Raw genomic sequence first — 18043 nt, forward strand, 5'->3', positions numbered from 1 at the left:
TCAAACATTTTCACCCAACATGGTACAAAATTTAAAACCATGCTCAACATAGACAATATTTCCTTTCTATGCTTCATCTCCTTCCTTTTAAAACTCCAATCCATTATCAACACCATGCATTGAAACATTGATACGATATCGAAACAAAGATCGAAACTTTAGCACAACTCGAGATTTTGAACCTTGGCATCAACTACCTATTACTTTATTAGTTAGCATAATTAATTATATAATTTAATTTGTCATTGTTCTTAAAAAGAGAACAAACAATATAGGTATACAATTATGAATACAAAAGGACAGGCAGCATGAATGAAAGTTGTCAAGCAATAAGAGTAAAAATGAGATCATAAATATTTCTACTTTTTACAACTATATAATTGTAACATCTAATTTCATAAGTTTTTGAAGTCATGGTAATGGACACATCAGGTCATCAATGTGTGCCAATTGCAATGGAAGGAACCATTCTAAACTTGCTAGATTTGGACATTAGTCAGGTATTTGTACTCTTGAGGAAATGGCCTTTGCATCCATTAACATTAACTCGTTGCAGCACATCACATCTCTTACGTATGATGGAGTGCAGTGAGAGCTTAGTGGGTTGGTCTCCGAACAGTCAGGGTGGCACAGGGATGATGAGGCCATTGAGAACAATGAAAATCACTAAAGGTGAAAAAGGGGATGAGTGAGATGACAAGAGAAGACAGGAGTGGAGAGAGTTGCGACATTTGCAATGAAAAAGGAAAGAAAAAAAATTAAAAAACCAAAAAACAACTGCACCTAGTGGGGAGGAGGTGATTAGGTTTTAATTGACATTTTGCAATTTTGTCCATTAATTTTAATAAAAATTATAATTTGATTCATAAAAATGACTGATGTAACAACTATTCTATAGATGCCCATTTCCCCTTATTTTGTATTAAGCTGGCAAAACTTTTGAAAGCTTCGTTCTCGGCTTCATTCATCGCTTTCTTTACAACTTTCTTAGTTCTTATAAGTGTTTAATAACTTATAGATGTTCTTTTTCCATCACTTTCTCTCACGCTTCCTCATTTCACCGCCAAGGTTCTATATTTGATGGTGCCTTAACTCATTGATTATGCTCTTGGCTACTGATTTCAAATTTGATGTCATCTTATCTCATGTCCTATGCGAGTCGCTATGTATTCATCCTAATACTTGTGCTCATACCCTCTCCTTAAAGATATTTTATTTCCTATCCTTTAACCTCCCCCACTTGATCCCAGGAGCCACACATGTTTTCTATTAGCTATTATAAGTTTTATATTATTGCAAAATTCAATATAGTTTTTTATTTTTCATTTCTTATTCTAAAACCATTACCTCCGTATCATGTTCCTCATTTCTTACTCGCCATTTATATCTCTTTCTATTAAAATCATCTTATTTTTTTATACTACCTCATCCTGGTGTTCTCAAAACCTATGTTTGGTGTCTTCATCAAATCTTGTTTAAGGTGCATATATATTAACTATATTAATAGTTTCTTTTGTTATCTTTATCTTGAGTGCTATAATCCAATTTCCTTTTCAAACTACTACTATTTTGTTCCTTAACAAATTATTTACAAATATACGTATAACATTTCTCATTTTACTTTTTCTTGTGTACCATAACTTAACACTCAAGTTCTCTATCATCTTTGCATTCTCCCCTACCTATTTTGTCTTATCCTAATTATTGTATCTACTACCTCAAGTGTTTTGCTAATGAGTTTTCTTTCGTTTCACCTTCTAAATCTAAGATAATTGAATTTCCTATAATGCCTATTGTTATCTAATCTAAGGTGTAAGAACTTTTGCATCCGTAAGACTATACTCAAATTCTTATGGAGATGTATTAGACCTTTTCGAGACGTTGCAGTCATACCATGCAATTTCAGGTACAACCTAGTATTAATGCAATAGTTTGATGGATTCATACATAGCATTTGTCTATGTTTTACTTGCAATCTAATGCAGCCCTCTTTTATTTGAGCTTGGAACTTGTTATGGCGGAGTTTATTCGACATGGGCGGAGTTATATACATATTATAGATGAGAAAAATTAAAATTTAATTAGTTGCATGTATATTTAACTTTGTAGAGTACGATGATTAAATTAATTAACAAATATAAAGAGAAGAGCAAACATATCTTAGCAATCTAATTAATTATTAAGTAAAAATTTAATTATAATAAAAATTAATTGATATTATTAATAATTTAATTAAATAAGTATCAGAATCATATTGACCCAATTTGATACTTTGCCAAAATGGTATCGATTAATATTTGAAACTTTGGGATGATTGGAAATTTTAAAGCTTCGTTCAAGGTTCATATTATTAATAGTCTACCTATTATTGTTTCTTTGCTAAGGTGCACCTAGGAATCAAGAAGCCTTTGATCATTAGATTCATAACATAGTGCATAACTTCCTTATGTGCATGTATTTATTCCCTTGTAATTGTGTCAGTCTAAGTTCAATTCTTAATCTTGGAAAGGTTAGGGATTTATCTCTTGGATGTTAGAAACATGGCTTAAATTTTCGTTTTGTGCTGGGCGAAATGGGCGAAATTTGTTGCTCTACTCATCATCCAACATTGGCACCGTGGGTTGTCGCGGGATCATGGAGGTGTCGTGATCCTGCGGTGAACTACGTGGGGTCGTAGTCCTACGGTGAACTACGTGGGGTCACGGTCCTACGACTGCAATCGCGGAGGCCATTGCCACGAGGCCACGATGACGTAGGTGGGATGTAGAAGAAAACTTAGGTTTATAATTAAATTTAGAGTTAATAATTTCAATTCTAATAAAATTATCTCATCAATTTAATATATATTTTTATTTATTTTAATTTTAAAATATATAATAAAATTTTTATTTATTTATTTATCATATGGAGGTGCCATGATCTCATTTTTTTTCATTTTTAAAAAATATTTTATTGTTTTTATATTTTTAATATTTAGGTTAACTTTTTTATTTTAATTAATATATTTTATATTTAAAAAGTATCATAATTATATCGGCATGACACGATATAGTATCGAAACTGTATTGTTCCGATCATAAACTAAAACTCTAATGCGGTTGAGATTTTAAATCATGGTTAGAAGAATTAATTTTTTCATCCTATGCACGATACTATTATTTTTTTATTTATTTTTTGATAATCCAGGTGTCCAGACCCTTACATACCCAACTAATCGTGGAGATGGACGACCCTTCTCTTTATTTGTCCACCAAATAAATACGAAAGGGCTCACGGTAGTGCATCGGTAGTCCGATTTCCATAGTCCCTCCACTGTAGGGTTGCTCAGTCTTGAACCGGGTACTTGAACCATGGATTTCTCAACATAGTTTTTTCCTCCAAATTAAGTGTCCACCCATGTCCGAGGATTGACCTATGGTGCTCTAGGAATCCACCTTGACACTTTACCATTGCCCCGTGCACGGGAGGGCATGCACGGTGCTATTATTGGTATTAATATAGTATCACCATTAGTCAAAATCTTATTATATTTTTAAATTTATTATTTTAAATTGAAACTTAATTGTTTATGTATATAAACTTATATTTAGTGGTATCAAAGGCAAGTAGAAGAGGATTGCCGAATTAGAACTGATTTGAATTCAAACATGTTGATTTTTGGCATGGTACAATACCAAAATTTTATTTATTTTTTCAATCAATGATTAAAACTCCTACATAAAACAAGTTTCAACTTTTGACTTAAAGTGTTGAATTGGCTTGATGAAGGTGGGGAAGTAATAAAGGCAGATGTGTATTTTGGTGACTTTAGGGAAAGCTATAAAAAAAGAAGTGGTAATGATGATGTATGAGAGTATGAAGAATATGTTATTGAAAAGAGAAAAATTAACACTTTTTTTTTTGTTATCATAATATAGAGAGGGGAGGTTATACCATCATATCAAAGTTGTGGCCTTCTCCTAATGAGATTATTTGAGACAATCCTAACTCTAGGACCATCTGTTTAAATACTTAGTTGAGAAAGATGCGTCCAGGGTGAGTATAATCATCTTTTGCTACAACTAAGTTGAGAAAGATAAAATATTCTATTATATTCAGAGAGAAATATCACATCACATAATTGGGACTCAAGACATTTATCTATTGGTTCAAGTCTTATATATATCCATATACTTGTGTACCATCTATAAAACTCAACTCCAATGTTTCTTGCTAAATACTTCTACTTTTAGATAACTAGAGCACAAGCATTTTATTACATTGGTACTGTTATTCTCCTTGATATCCAATCTTCCTGAGCTTAAACTAACAATGCTGATTCAGTGTTTACTTCAGTTTTTGAACTGATATCTTTTACTAAAATCTTATACTCTCTTCAGGTGCCTGAGGGACTTGAAATGTGTGTTCGACTTATGCTTCCTGGAGAGATAGCACTGGTCACTAGTCCTCCTGATTATGCATATGATAAATTTTCAAGGTAACTTTCTAAATTAAGTCATTTATTTTCAGAAAGTGAGTTTCTGAATTTCATTGTATCATTTCATTTACAGGCCTGCTAATGTTCCTGAAGGAGCTCATGTCCAGTGGGAAATCGAGTTGCTTGGCTTTGAGATGCCCAAGGTAATCTCAATTCTGATCCACAGTTCTCTAGCTCAAGTGACAATATGCCATGATCCTTATGCGCATGTTCATCTCGTTATCATTCTTCGTGCACTTACTAAGTGTATCATTTTAGGAATTATGGAATTGTTGGGTGTTTTTGTGAGATTAACTTCAAATTCTATTCTGCTGTTTAAATTTTACACTTGTTACATTAACCCACATTTGATTGCTGAATACAGGATTGGACTGGATTGACATTTCAAGAAATTATGGATGAGGCAGAGAACATCAAAAACACGGTATTCATTTTTGACCTATACATTCCCTCTTGTGAATTGATATTTTCATAATTCTGTTTAATCATATATTTGGCATTTAATTTTTTTGTTAATCTATCCATCTGTGAGAGCTTTCCTTGTTAGCATTGAAGGATAAGTAGTTTTGATAAATTTTAAGCATATGTTGCATCTGCTTTGTGGCACATCAGTATGATAAGATGATGAGAGACCATTTGCATATTCGTCAACTCTGTATCTACCTTTTTGTACCTGTCTACCACTTCTGTATCTATGTCGGACATCGAAACTCAGACAATGATACTCCTTGTCTACACATTTCTTAATGATCATGTGTAAATAAATTTAGAAATAATTGTGTTGAACGCTAGGATCCACACCAGTTTCAAGTAAATGTACTGTGTCATCTAAGTGGCATAGGGCTTAGGGATAAAGTGTTTTGGCAGCTACCTGTTGCACTTTCCTCATTTTATTGTGATGGGCTGAAAATGTTGACTAGGTTTTTACTTTTTTATGTTTGCTGCTCAATATTGTGTTTTTCTAGGGATTCACATGCTTTTTTGTTCTTCCATCTTAACATATGAATTCATTTCGAGTTTGCTGGAGAAAAACCATAAGTACTACTTGTTTTTTTTCCTTTTAGGGAAATAGGTTATTCAAAGAAGGGAAGTATGAACTTGCTAAAGCAAAGTATGAGAAGGTACAACTTGATTTTGTTTCATGTTTATGTTCTTAACAGGTTTCATTGAAATATTGTTGTACTCTGATGGTGTATTTAGTTCATGAAGATGACTAATCTGTTCCCTTATGAGTTTTCACTAAACAAAAACTTTCACACGTTTGGTTTTTACAAGGACTTTAGATATTATTGAGTTATATTTGAAATGTTGAATGTTGAATGTTGAGTTCAAGTTTTGATATTATGTTTGATGCTTGTTAAGTAAAAGTTAATTTCGGATTAGCTGAAGTCACCAAGTAGACATGACATGATAAGTAAGTTTAAACTGGATTTAATTTGGATTTCTTTGATCAGTTTAAATTTAGATTAAATTTATATACAAAATAATTTAATCTATAATAGTATATTTTATAAGATTAAAAAATATATTATATTTTTTTAACAATCTATTTCCTCCATGTTATGGAAGTTGTTTTTTCTTTGTTTACTTTGTGGATAGGAGGGGAAAAAAATAACTCTTTTAAGAGGGTTTTTTTTTCAGTTTGACTTGATACATCATGATAGAGCCAGCAAAGTTATTTAGATTAGGCAGCATGAACAAGTCAAATAGGTCGGTTGAGATTCGAGATTCCATCGAGTTGGATAGACCAATCAGATAAGGAGAGAGAACCAACAAGTCAATGTTCCTTATTAAGCTAGGCAAACAAGGTAGATTAGTTCTATTGGACTAGGCACTTGTACTAGTTAGACGAGCTAAAAAAAAATATTCATGCATGGTTGTTTTTTTTCCTTGTGAGAATTATTCTTTTGTTTATTCTTTATAACATTCCTACAAACAATAGTTAAATGCATGAACCAAACTAAAGAATACTTGTTTGATATCCAATTGTCTATGCTATTTGTTGGAAATTGATTTGTCAAAATATTATTTGAGAGATGGAGGAGACCATGATATTCATCCATTTGCTTTGACTTGATCAAAAGAGGGCATGAGCTCATACATGAGCGTGGCTCATGGACTCAAATGCTTGAATGCTAAAGTATGCACAAATGTTAGTTCATGTGTGATTAAAATCAAGGAATTTTTTAAGAGGACATTAATTGCACGTGAAAGAATAGTAGTGCCATCCACACTTACTAGCATGGTGCGAAATGACACAATGGAAATTAGGGATGACAATTTCCTCCGAACTCAATCGAGGATGTGACATCCAATCTGAATGGAGGGACTACCGATATCTAATATCTGACCCGAATACCCGATTATATATATATATATATAAAAGTTTCTTTTTTTAAAACTCATTAACTATTTTTATCGATATTAGGAGTAGATTATATAGATGTTTAATTTAGTTTTTTATTTATATCTCCTTTTTTAAAATATGATATTAATTCTAATATGTTTTTGTAGAATGATAATAGCTGGATGGAAGGAAGAAAAATTTAGTATAAAAGATATTCAATTCTTTAATGGGTCTAATATTCGATGGATATGGGCACGAAGGATATGGAATTTGATCCGAACCCGACCCATTACCATCCCTATGGGAAATCATGTTGTTTGACATTGTCCAAACGAGTACCCCTTGATTAAGAAAAGAGAAGAAATATTTGTTGATGCAGCACAAGAAGAGAGACTGAATGTTGGAAGGTTTGTGGAGTAGAAATTGGGCAATAAAGAATTGTAGAAAGACTATAGAAACTTAGGTATCACACCTAAGGGTTTTGAGGCATCACATTATTAGAATATGACATCACACAACCTAAAGAATTCTCAAAAACTCAATATATGTTTCATATTCCATCATTACAATAACATACATATCTATACTAGTAGATGAATTCATAGAAATCATAAAAGGACTCCTAAGGATTCACATAGGAGACATAAAGGACTTGTAAAGACTCACAAAGGAAATATAAAGGACTTTTTAAATAATCTTAATTGACTCTAATTTTTCAAGTGTTGGAAGTTAAAACACATTAGAATTGTTGGAAATTTATAGATGACTTTTGACTTTCAAACTTTAACCCTTTGGAATTAATGAACTTTATATCATTTCTCAAATAGGCTCATCATTTTCTAAAGTATGTCCAATTAAAAATTGGGCTTTGGAGTCTTTATTTCCGCTATTATAAATTTTTAATGGAGATTACCACTTGTCTCCATCATTTGGCTTTTCTCTTCCATTAATAGAAATATTTCATACTGCTCATTCACACTTGCTTACACTATTTCTCCATCACTATATACCCTAGGACTCATCTCTCAACTCACTCAATTCTCAAGTTATGATTTCTCCTCTAGAGTTCTTGTATCTTTCTCTACTCTTTAAAGAGTTCTGAGACTTTAAAAGTTCACCAAACACTCAAATTTGGAGTCTTATTTAGAATTGTAGCTCATTGCATCTTGGGAGACAATTACCAATAAATCATAAGCCCATAGGTGGGATAATATTGCCTTTAAGAAAGCAAAGGGTTTTATACCCTCTCACTTTGGCCTTAAATTTTCTTATTTGACTGGACAAACTGACTTAAAAGGATGTGTCGAGAATCAAGTCCATGGTCAACAAGACTATGCTGGTGATGATGGTACCAAAAGAATACCTCCCCCATCTGAAGTTGTGCCTCAATAGTCGAAGGGGTGTATCGAGAATCAAAAGGGGACATGATCCACATTGTCATACTGATGCTACATTTATTTGAGCTATTGACTTGCCATTGAGTTGATTGACCAGACCTAACCTATTAGACCAATTTCATTAACTGAGAAAAATTCCAACAACCCTATTGCTTAGCAATAGCTATTCTATTTCTTACCTCTTCCATTCTATGAACCAAGTGCACTATTAGATTATGACATCTTGGTTAGAGATGGGCGCAATGATTTTCATTTGCTCATAAAGTGTTGTTCTCAAACACCATGTTGCATAAACATTTCATCAATCCATAAAGTGTTGGAAAATTTTATGTTGCATACACTTTGTATTGTCATTCCATATTCTTACTTTCCTTGCCTTTCACATTCAGTTTTTTTTTTTATAATAATTTTTACAGTGAGGTTTTTATTGGTAACTTTAGAAAAATTAGATCAGTCTTCCACCATCTTACTTCAGCAATATTTTCGTTTCTATTCATGAAAATTAGAATTACACATGCTTCTTGGCAGTGCCTGCAATATTTCTATAAAAAAAGTTAAAGCTGTTGTAGTATTCTTACTTCGGGTCATTATCTTTCACATAGGTGCTTCGGGAGTATAATCATGTAAATCCTCAAGATGATGAGGAAGGGAAAATCTTTTTGAATTCAAGAGTAAGATTATATTTCTTGTTAACTTCTGAAAAGTTGTACTTTAATTGAAATTCACTTCATCAAGAAGCCACTTTATAATCTTATTACTAATTGGGTGATGCTTGCAGAACACATTACAATTGAATGTTGCAGCCTGTTATCAGAAAATGGATGAACACAGAAAATCTATTGAGACTTGCAATAAGGTAAGAACTTTACATATTTTCAGAGTTCCATGAATGTAATGACAAACAAATACAAACAAAGAAAGCAGTCTGTTATTCAGCACCACTGTTGTAGCATTTCAAATAGATTTTTGATCATTTGTGATGAAATATCAAAAGCCAAAGGAATTATATACTGACTCATCTTTACCATTCTGATTGCCCTTTTTTTGAGTTAGAGTGGTTAGGAACAATGGAGTGTGTTAAATTACTTTGAAGACTGATTGAGCCAACCAGACATTAGAAATATGGCTTGTTTCCGCCAGTTTATTCCTAAGATGCATCTACTGGATTGACCAACATCACAAGTTAAGCAGGAAATTGAAGAAGATAGATTCACCGATTTGGGTTTTACATGATGAGGGATTAGTAGTCCACCCTCTTGATCCTACCTTGTATCCCGAGCTATTGAATGAGGGGTTTGCTTAGAAACACCCTAATTGGGAGATCAGGGAGGCCATGCAACAAATTCCTTATTCTGTTGAATTTTTTTTCCCTGATGCATTTCCTAGTTTGAGCATATTTATTGGTTGGATACTTTGCATCAGATAACTGATGAGAGTGTAAATGGAATAAACGTGAAGCTTGAAATGAGAGAAATTTAAAAACTAAAGGTGCATTTGGTTATGGGAATGACTCTTGTGTTCCTATGAATCTCATGGAACAAGCATTTGTTTGGTTGCAAAAATAACCTTAGGATTTTAATTGCTGTGGAATTGTTATTCCCAATTCAAAATAGTTGTTCTTTATTCCATTGCATGAAATAGTATGTTGCATTTATTACATCCTTCAAATAGATTGACCCACCCGCTTGGGTTAGATGTGCAGTTGAGACTCAACGTTCAATTGAGACAAGCAGACCAGATAGGTTAGTCAAGCAACTCGAGTCAGATATGTGACTGTCGGCTCAGAAGTGCTGATCATACCAGTCACACTAGTCAAGATATGTGACCAGATGGGCTAGCTAGTACTAAAATTGAATATATGAATTGCAATTTCATAACTAATAAAAGAAATAAAAATAATATTTAAGATAGATGAATGTGAAATTTCTATTTACAAATTTTTTTTATTCAACAAAAATATAATATCATCAATTAGATAAAAAAGTGAACGATTGAAATGAAAAAGAGCTTTTGTAGCTTGTGTAGTTGCCATGTGCTCTCTAGAATAAAAAAAAAGATTGTAAGACTAATATGATCCACCATAGTTTATGCATGAGAGTGTTGTGGGGAAGAGGTGAATAAAAGTATTTAGTGTGGCAAATATGATAATGCTATGTATAAATTGTTTAAAAATATAAAAAAAAATTATTTTTTATTTGAGAGTGATTAGGTGCAAATCAAATACAGAATAAAATGAGAATATAGGTTAAGATTGTACATACATGTTCAAAGGACTAACAGATGCTATAGTTACATAAGTTACACATTGATTAGAATATGTAGATGTGCGGAACTATGGAGATTGAAGAAAATCTTACTTATGGTAATAAAAGTGACTTAAACGGTTTACATATTAGTACTAATATAACCTTACATAGAGTTCAACAGACTGATTTATGTGTCTCGTCTTGAATGATGATTTGGTGTGGATAATTGGGATAAATTGCTTGTGCATTTGCACATTTTTGGGAGTGTTAACATGAGGTAATTGGTGATGCAATTTGCTGATATTGTTTCATTCCAAGGGCAGGTGTTAGATGCTGGCCCTGCACATGTCAAGGCCTTGTATCGACGTGGCATGGCATACATGTTGCTTGGAGATTTTGTAGAAGCAAAGAAAGATTTTGAAATGGTATGTCATCTCCCTTCTGGATTTACATGCTTCATTTTTTTTATTTTATCAGAATTCATGTGCTAATGTTTCTAATTATCTAGATGATGAAAGTTGATAAAACTGCAGAACCTGATGCTATAGCTGCCCTTCTTAAGCTAAAACAAAAGGAGCAGGTACAGTACTCTGTTCTACAATATCTATTCTTAGCCTCTCTTTGACTGGATCATGATTGCCACTTTTTCCCCCCTTCAACTAGGAGACTGAAAAGAAGGCAAGGAGACAATTCAAAGGGCTATTTGACAAGAAGCCCGGAGAAATTTCTGAAGTTGGGAATGATGTAAAAGATGGCAGCACTCCTGATGACTCAAAGCCTGAAACTCAGAACACCATGTTGGAAAAAGAAACTGGTGATAAGGATCACATTGATGGAGATGCCGCTGAGAGTATATATGAACCAGATAGGATAGGGCTTCTTGGCCGGTTATGGCCTTCTGGGAGTCGGATCTTTGCTGCTCTTGGATTGAACAAATGCTCAATACTGTGAAGTGATGTTCTGTTAGTGAATATTTCAAACTTGCAGATAGCTACTTAATCACCTTGTTTCCTCTCCAAAGTTGACCTTATTTGGAGCTAGTAATTTAATTTTATTGCAGCTTCTGTTGTTGTTCTGTTGTTTCTCTAATCTCACAATTTTATTGTATACCAGTTAATGATCCTTGACCTTTTGTAAGTCTAATGTATCCTGTATTCTATTCACATACTGGCCTTGTATTGGACAATTCATGTAGGCAAGATGTTAATAAAATGCAGCTATTTGCCTCGTCGGAGTCAAGGCTAATACAGTCAAGCCAAAAACACATTGGCCAAGCTATGCCTGCCTTGTACACGACTCAGTCATCCCCGATCCATCTCTATTGGATTCCATCCACCTCAGGTAACTTAGCTAACCTGTGGTCTAGCTTGATTGAAGTGCACTTAACGTCAGACACTGTAAGGTATTCATTTGGCTACGTGTCTTAAATTGAGGTTCAATACATTTTAATAAATAATTGACATAGTTCTATAATCTGTTGCAAAACAACCATAGTATATTTGATGTATGCTAGAACTGGATGCTCGACTCAAAATGGGTGAATAACGATCGTGCAATCTTCAACTTTGATTTTATCTACTCTTGCTACAGATTAGCAAGGCTATAGATATTAGTAGTAGAAATAAAACAAATATTCGATCACGACTTTCCAATCACAAGCACATTAACTTTAACGCGTTGTAGCAGTCTTAAGGCCTACGATATGTTTGGATCACATTTGAAAAGCACCACTGATTTTTTCTTTCTTAGTCAACTATAGGAGGTGGTAAAATATCTTACAAGCCTAAGATTATAAATGAATTACAAGAAGGAAAAACTTAGAGAATACAAAGCTTCTAATAGAGTTTAATCAATTCTATGTCACCAACTTTAGAAGTCTCTATCACTTCTCTTTTATAGTTTTTGAAACCTTGATATAAATTTGTTTGCCACCTAATAGTCGTTTGGTCTCTAGTAAATTGGTCTTCACTTTTCAATTTTTATTGTGCTTTAGTGACTCATTTATCTACTGATAACTTATCAACAGTCAACTATTGCCATGAATCAATTTAACGAGAATTATTCTGTTTATTGATTCCTGGGGTTGGATCATATTTTGCATGTATTTATTTCCTCTCGGGATACCTGTGTAGTTAAGGCATGGAGTGTTATTATATGAAGTCTTCAATTGAAATTCGGCGCATCCGAGTATATTTTTTCTCATGCCTTGGCCACCTGCACTAATGGTTAGTAGTCACCCGTGATTACCTTCTCCGTGTTGGTGTAGGGACGTGTTGGCGGAGTGCTGGGATAAGTGAATCACCTTTTGTCACATATTTTACACTTATTTATCAGTGTCCCACGGATTGATATAGTTGATAATTACATAGGTGGTTGTTTCAATAGGTCTTAGGGTCAATTCCTAGCAGATGTAAAATGCTCTATTACTAGGAGAAAATGCCCCTCCCCTCCCCTCCCCTCGTGATTTACTCGCCTCTAATAGAGGGGTTGATAATACTGAGTCGTCTGAGGTAAGCATTATTATCTTTAAAAAAAAGTGGTATATTCGATTTCTTGATTTATCTCTCTACAGATAGCTGTGAGGTCGGCCTTGTGGGACGCCCGGGGTCAACATATGTCCTTTTGTAGAAATAATATACAATTCAATGCTCCCACGGGTTAGTTCAATTGGTACTTATATGAGTGTTTCACTACAATAAATATTAGGGTTAATTCATAACTGATGTGAAAATATTTTATCGGATGTTTGATCTTTTCTATCCAAAGGATTACTATATTAGAGAAATTTCACTATGATTTACATTCTTTTATAGTATGTGGGATCGTGTCGAAGGAGTCCTTAACGCGACAGCTTCACAATTCAACAAGTGCACTTGTTGTAGGTTTGTTTGAATGGTTTTTTCTATTGATGGATTTTGATGGGTCTTATGACTATGAGTAAGTCAATGAAGGGAAATCATAACAAAAGTTTTAGGTTTCCCAATACCTATAATGTAGGAGAGATTTTCTTCTTGCAATATGTATCTTTCTTCTGAGACCAGATCTGTTGATCTATAAAAAAATAGATTAGGAGATGGATTACTTGTAATTGTGATCAATTGTGACTGTAATTCGGTCATGATAGGTTATGATCCCTCTTTGAGTTCACCGTCCTTTATATGCTATAATTTAGGTTGGGTGAGCGACTGGAGATCGCCTGGAGGTTGCCCGAAGGTCATCGTAGGTGGGCAAGTGGCCAGACTATAGGGCGCTAAGCGAGGGGCCACCTCTGAGCGGCCTCCAGTCACCCGCTCCTATCTAAATAATAATTTGAGGGAGACGATGAACCCAAAGAGGGATTACAATTAATTATGATAGAATCGCAATCAATTGTGATAGGATCACAGCTACAATCCGATCACAATTACAAGTAATTCATCGTCTTATATTTCACAAAAGAATTGATCTAAAAATACTGAGAGTATTATGACTAAATTACAAAGGGACTCGAATAATTCACAAATAGAAGAAGAAAAGAAAACTATACTTTTCCCACAGCGAAGTGTGAGTGAGTTCCAACAAAAGTGGAAGCAACTTGTCAGTGGCGATTTAGAACTGGCGACGAAAAAGACTAAAAACACTGCACGAGAAGCGTTAGTGAAGTCCAAGCATCAACGACTAATAAGAAGGTGAATTCCAAGCATCCACGACTAATAAGTGATCATCCTTTGTTTTTAGGCCTTTTATTTTGTTTTTACTTTATATTTTTAGATAAAAACCAAAAGAGCAACCGTCAAGAAAATGTCTTTTTTTAAAAGTTAAAAGAGTTTTCTATTATATATATATATACGATTTTGATATACTGTGCGACACGCACAGTGCGTGACTGTGCGTGACTGTGCGCGTCGCACAGTATATCATGATTTTTTTGTTTTTTTTATTTTGATTAAAAAAAATAACTAAAATATATTAATTTTGATTAATAAATAAATAAAATATATTTTTTAAGATTTTATTAATTGGATTCAGGCATCCTAATTGGGATATAATTTTTCAGTTAATTTTTTTTAAGATTTTATCTCTAGGGTTTAAATTTTCCAATTGAATTATAATATTTAGTTAAAAAAAATTAAAAATGAAATAAATTTAAATATTTATGGAGTATTGTAATATGTTAAGGGGATATCTTAATGTATATAAAGAAATATTATTTTTTTAATTCAAAATGTCTGTCTTTTGTTATTTTTTTTATAATTAATTTTTGAATTAAAAAAAATAATTAAAATATTTTTTAAAAATTTTATTTCTAGGGTTCAGATTTTAAGTTATAGTATCAAAGCTATTTTTTTTTTTAAGATTTTACCCCTAGGGTTCAGGCTTTGGGTTATAGTATCAAAGCTATTTAGGGTTCAAGGTTTGGGTTATAGTATCAAAGTTATTTTTTTTTAGATTTTACCTCTAGGGTTCAGGCTTTGGGTTATAGTATTAAAGCTATTTTTTTTTAGATTTTTACCTCTAGGGTTCAGGCTTTGAGTTATAGTATCAAAGTTATTTTTTTTTTAGATTTTACCTCTGGAGTTTAGGTTTCTCAATTAGATTATAGTGTTTAGTTTTAAAAAGAAATTAAAATAAAATAAATTTAAGTATTTATTGAGTATTGTAATAGGTTGAAGGGATATATTAATGTATTAGAGATTTATATAAAAAAATATTTATTTTTTAATTAATTTTTAAATTTAAAATATTAAAAAAAATCAAAAAAAAAAAATTCGATTGATATCGTACGCGCGCGCACAGTCGCGTACTGTGCGAGCGCGCACGATATCAATCCTCTCTTTCTCTCTCTCTATATATATATATATGATCCGACGGTAAGAATGGGGGACCCACAGATGGGATTCCGTCCGAGCGGAACCAGAGATTACCCAGCCAAAGATTTGGGTTTCTGACGCCAAAGCAGGAGAACCGGAGCCGAGTGGCCAGCGGAGGTGTCCGCTCGGCCGAGGACAGAATGGCCGAGCGGAGGTGTCCGCTCGGCCGGAATCGTGGCGAGGGAACAGTGGTTAGCCGAGCGGCCTGTTCGCTCGGCTCGGGATATGGTATGTCAGCAAAGGCATGATGATTAGACTGTACGCAGGATGACACTATTAAAAGCCCCACCATCACGTCATGGAAAGGTTGATACAGTAGCAGTATGGTCTTATGGACGCCCGTCTGACAGACCCACACCTAGGCATGGTCAAGAGCAGGTGATTGTATCAACAGTATGGTCTTATGGATGCCCTTCTGACAGGCCCACACCTAGGCATGGTCGAAAGCAGGTGATTGCTTCGATTGGTGTGCCCAGGCTCCTTCGAGAGGTCTATATAAGGCCTCCACTTCTTCAACCGGAGGTACGCGAGTCTTCATTCTGTAGCCACCTTCTTCATCTATTCCCTTGCCTAACTTGAGCGTCGGAGGGTCGTCGCCGGGACACCCCCACCGGCTCGGTTTTATTGCAGGTTCGCCGGAGCACTCGAGGATCTAGCAGGGAGCGCCAATCCCCAGCGTCCGTTGACTCCTGGTTCGGACAGTATCAATATATATATATATATATATATATATTAATATTATAAGATGAATAAAATCCTCTTGATCTACAGATATATAGAAGGAGATAAATACAGATAAATATTAGACAATGACAGAGTGAAAATAGATCATCATTTTTTGAAAATTGATCATCACTATTACATTAAAAATATCATGCATCTTCTGTACTATAATCATGTAAAATAGTTGTTATAATATGTAAAAATAATAAGTTAATTTGATAAAACAATATATATACATAAAGTATTTTTTATATTAATTTGATATATTATTTAAATTTAATCAAAATTATTTGAACATTATTGGTTGCTACAATATTTTTATGATGAATTTGATCATATGTGAATAAATTGTGACGAAGGTTGAGAATTTTCGATGCTAACCAGACTAAGGGCATAAGGACCCAAAACAGAGTTGGGGTGGAGCATAACCATGCGTACCGTCTATGCTGGTGTAAAGTTGGGGCCATCGGATCTTTCACATAGATTGCATGTCCTACTTCTGTCGCCTTTTACCGTGATCGTGATCGTGATCGTGATCGTGATCTTTTGGTCTTCGTCCCATGTGCATAATTGAGTTAGTAGTGGAATGGTAGATTATCACGTAAGAATAAGGATTAAATTTTTAAAGAAACAATCCCTCCCATTTAGAGAGCTCATTTGTGATTTATTATCTTTATTTGACTGTAGGATATATGGGATGAGTGTGTTATCTTTTGTCACAAGTGATCCTTTGGTCTTCCCTTTAAATGCGAGGGGTGAAAGTAAAAAATTAAAATGCTAGGGATACCAGGTGCTTAACCATATGTGCTTGTGTTTGCTATAGCGACTTGTTATTAGGTACAACTAGGAGTGCAAACCAATTGAATCAAATTAAATAATATAAAAATACTGATATTTGAAATCGAGTTCACAAAAGATATGTGATATTTGAATTTGATTCGAAGCTAGCTCATATCGAAATAAAATTTAAGTTGTTCAAACCTTGATTTAAGTAGAATCCAATTATAATTCAAAATAATTTAAATTCAAATTTACTTCAAATTATTTGAATCTTAATTTAAATAAATTAAAATTAAAATTATATAAAATTAATCAGTTGGATTTGAATTTGGTACATAAGTGGCTCATAAATAATCTAATAAAATATTATATTTGAAATCGGCTAAAAAAATTATCGAATATATTCAACTTGAATTTGATGATTTTAAAGATGAATCAAATATTTCGAACTGGCTCTAAGAACTTGCATACGAGCTATACAACTACCTTCTAGAAGACCATTGATGCAGTGATAAGGACGAGCCCCACCTCGCGAAGGATAGCTACCACGATGGAGGTCAAAGTCAAGGCGGTCAACGCTCAAATATCATCGGTCGGTCGGGCTATCATGCTCCAATCGGGAGGAGAAGGTTCTGGTCTGACCTCGCCTTTGACACGGGGAGATGTCAAATGATCAACGCTTAATAGAGTATCGGACGTCGGACGGAGGGAAGAAATGGTGTGCAGAAGCTGAGCATAGCAGCTACCTCGCTCGGCCAAGCAGCAGGACTCGATAGGCAGAGTGGAACTTCGACCGAGCGGACGAGACATAGGAATAGCGAAGTTCCGGCCGAGCTGCCAACCCGCTCGGCCTAGCGGCATACTCTCTCTAGTATCCATCGACATCCCTTTGGGAGTTAGTGCTGTCGACACCGGGCATAGACAACCAGAAGATCGTATGGTGGAAGTTTCCACTGCCACTTCAGAGATATGCTCGGTTTGTTAAGATACTGTGTCAGAGGTACTTTACTGACAAGTCTTTTAAGGGAAAAATTTGGGAAGCGTGCTCACCTTGGGAAGCATGCATGCGCACTACAAGAGCTCTATATAAAGAGAGATCCAAGCATCAGCGGAGATACACGATATGTGATAGACACTGTTCTCGCTACTGTTCATTCTTGTTGCTCCACCTTCTACTTCATCACCGGTGACTGACTTGAGCGTTGGACGGCCAACGCCGGGGA

The 18043-nt window shown here is 34.3% G+C and overlaps 1 protein-coding gene across 1 annotated transcript in view; it reads left to right on the forward strand.

The window, feature by feature from the left end:
* LOC122048253 (peptidyl-prolyl cis-trans isomerase PASTICCINO1-like) overlaps positions 1–11697 on the forward strand; it is a 48159-nt gene extending 36462 nt beyond the window's left edge. Inside the window, exons 9-17 of the mRNA XM_042609847.1 lie at positions 4380–4477; positions 4551–4620; positions 4842–4901; positions 5542–5598; positions 8824–8892; positions 9000–9077; positions 10791–10892; positions 10976–11047; positions 11131–11697. Coding sequence (XP_042465781.1) covers positions 4380–4477; positions 4551–4620; positions 4842–4901; positions 5542–5598; positions 8824–8892; positions 9000–9077; positions 10791–10892; positions 10976–11047; positions 11131–11418 — 894 coding nt within the window. The 3' untranslated portion in view covers positions 11419–11697. The remainder of the gene's footprint in view (positions 1–4379; positions 4478–4550; positions 4621–4841; positions 4902–5541; positions 5599–8823; positions 8893–8999; positions 9078–10790; positions 10893–10975; positions 11048–11130) is intronic.
* Positions 11698–18043: the final 6346 nt, after the last annotated feature.

Source organism: Zingiber officinale, chromosome 2B (assembly GCF_018446385.1).
Source record: "Zingiber officinale cultivar Zhangliang chromosome 2B, Zo_v1.1, whole genome shotgun sequence".
Taxonomy (NCBI): domain Eukaryota; kingdom Viridiplantae; phylum Streptophyta; class Magnoliopsida; order Zingiberales; family Zingiberaceae; genus Zingiber; species Zingiber officinale.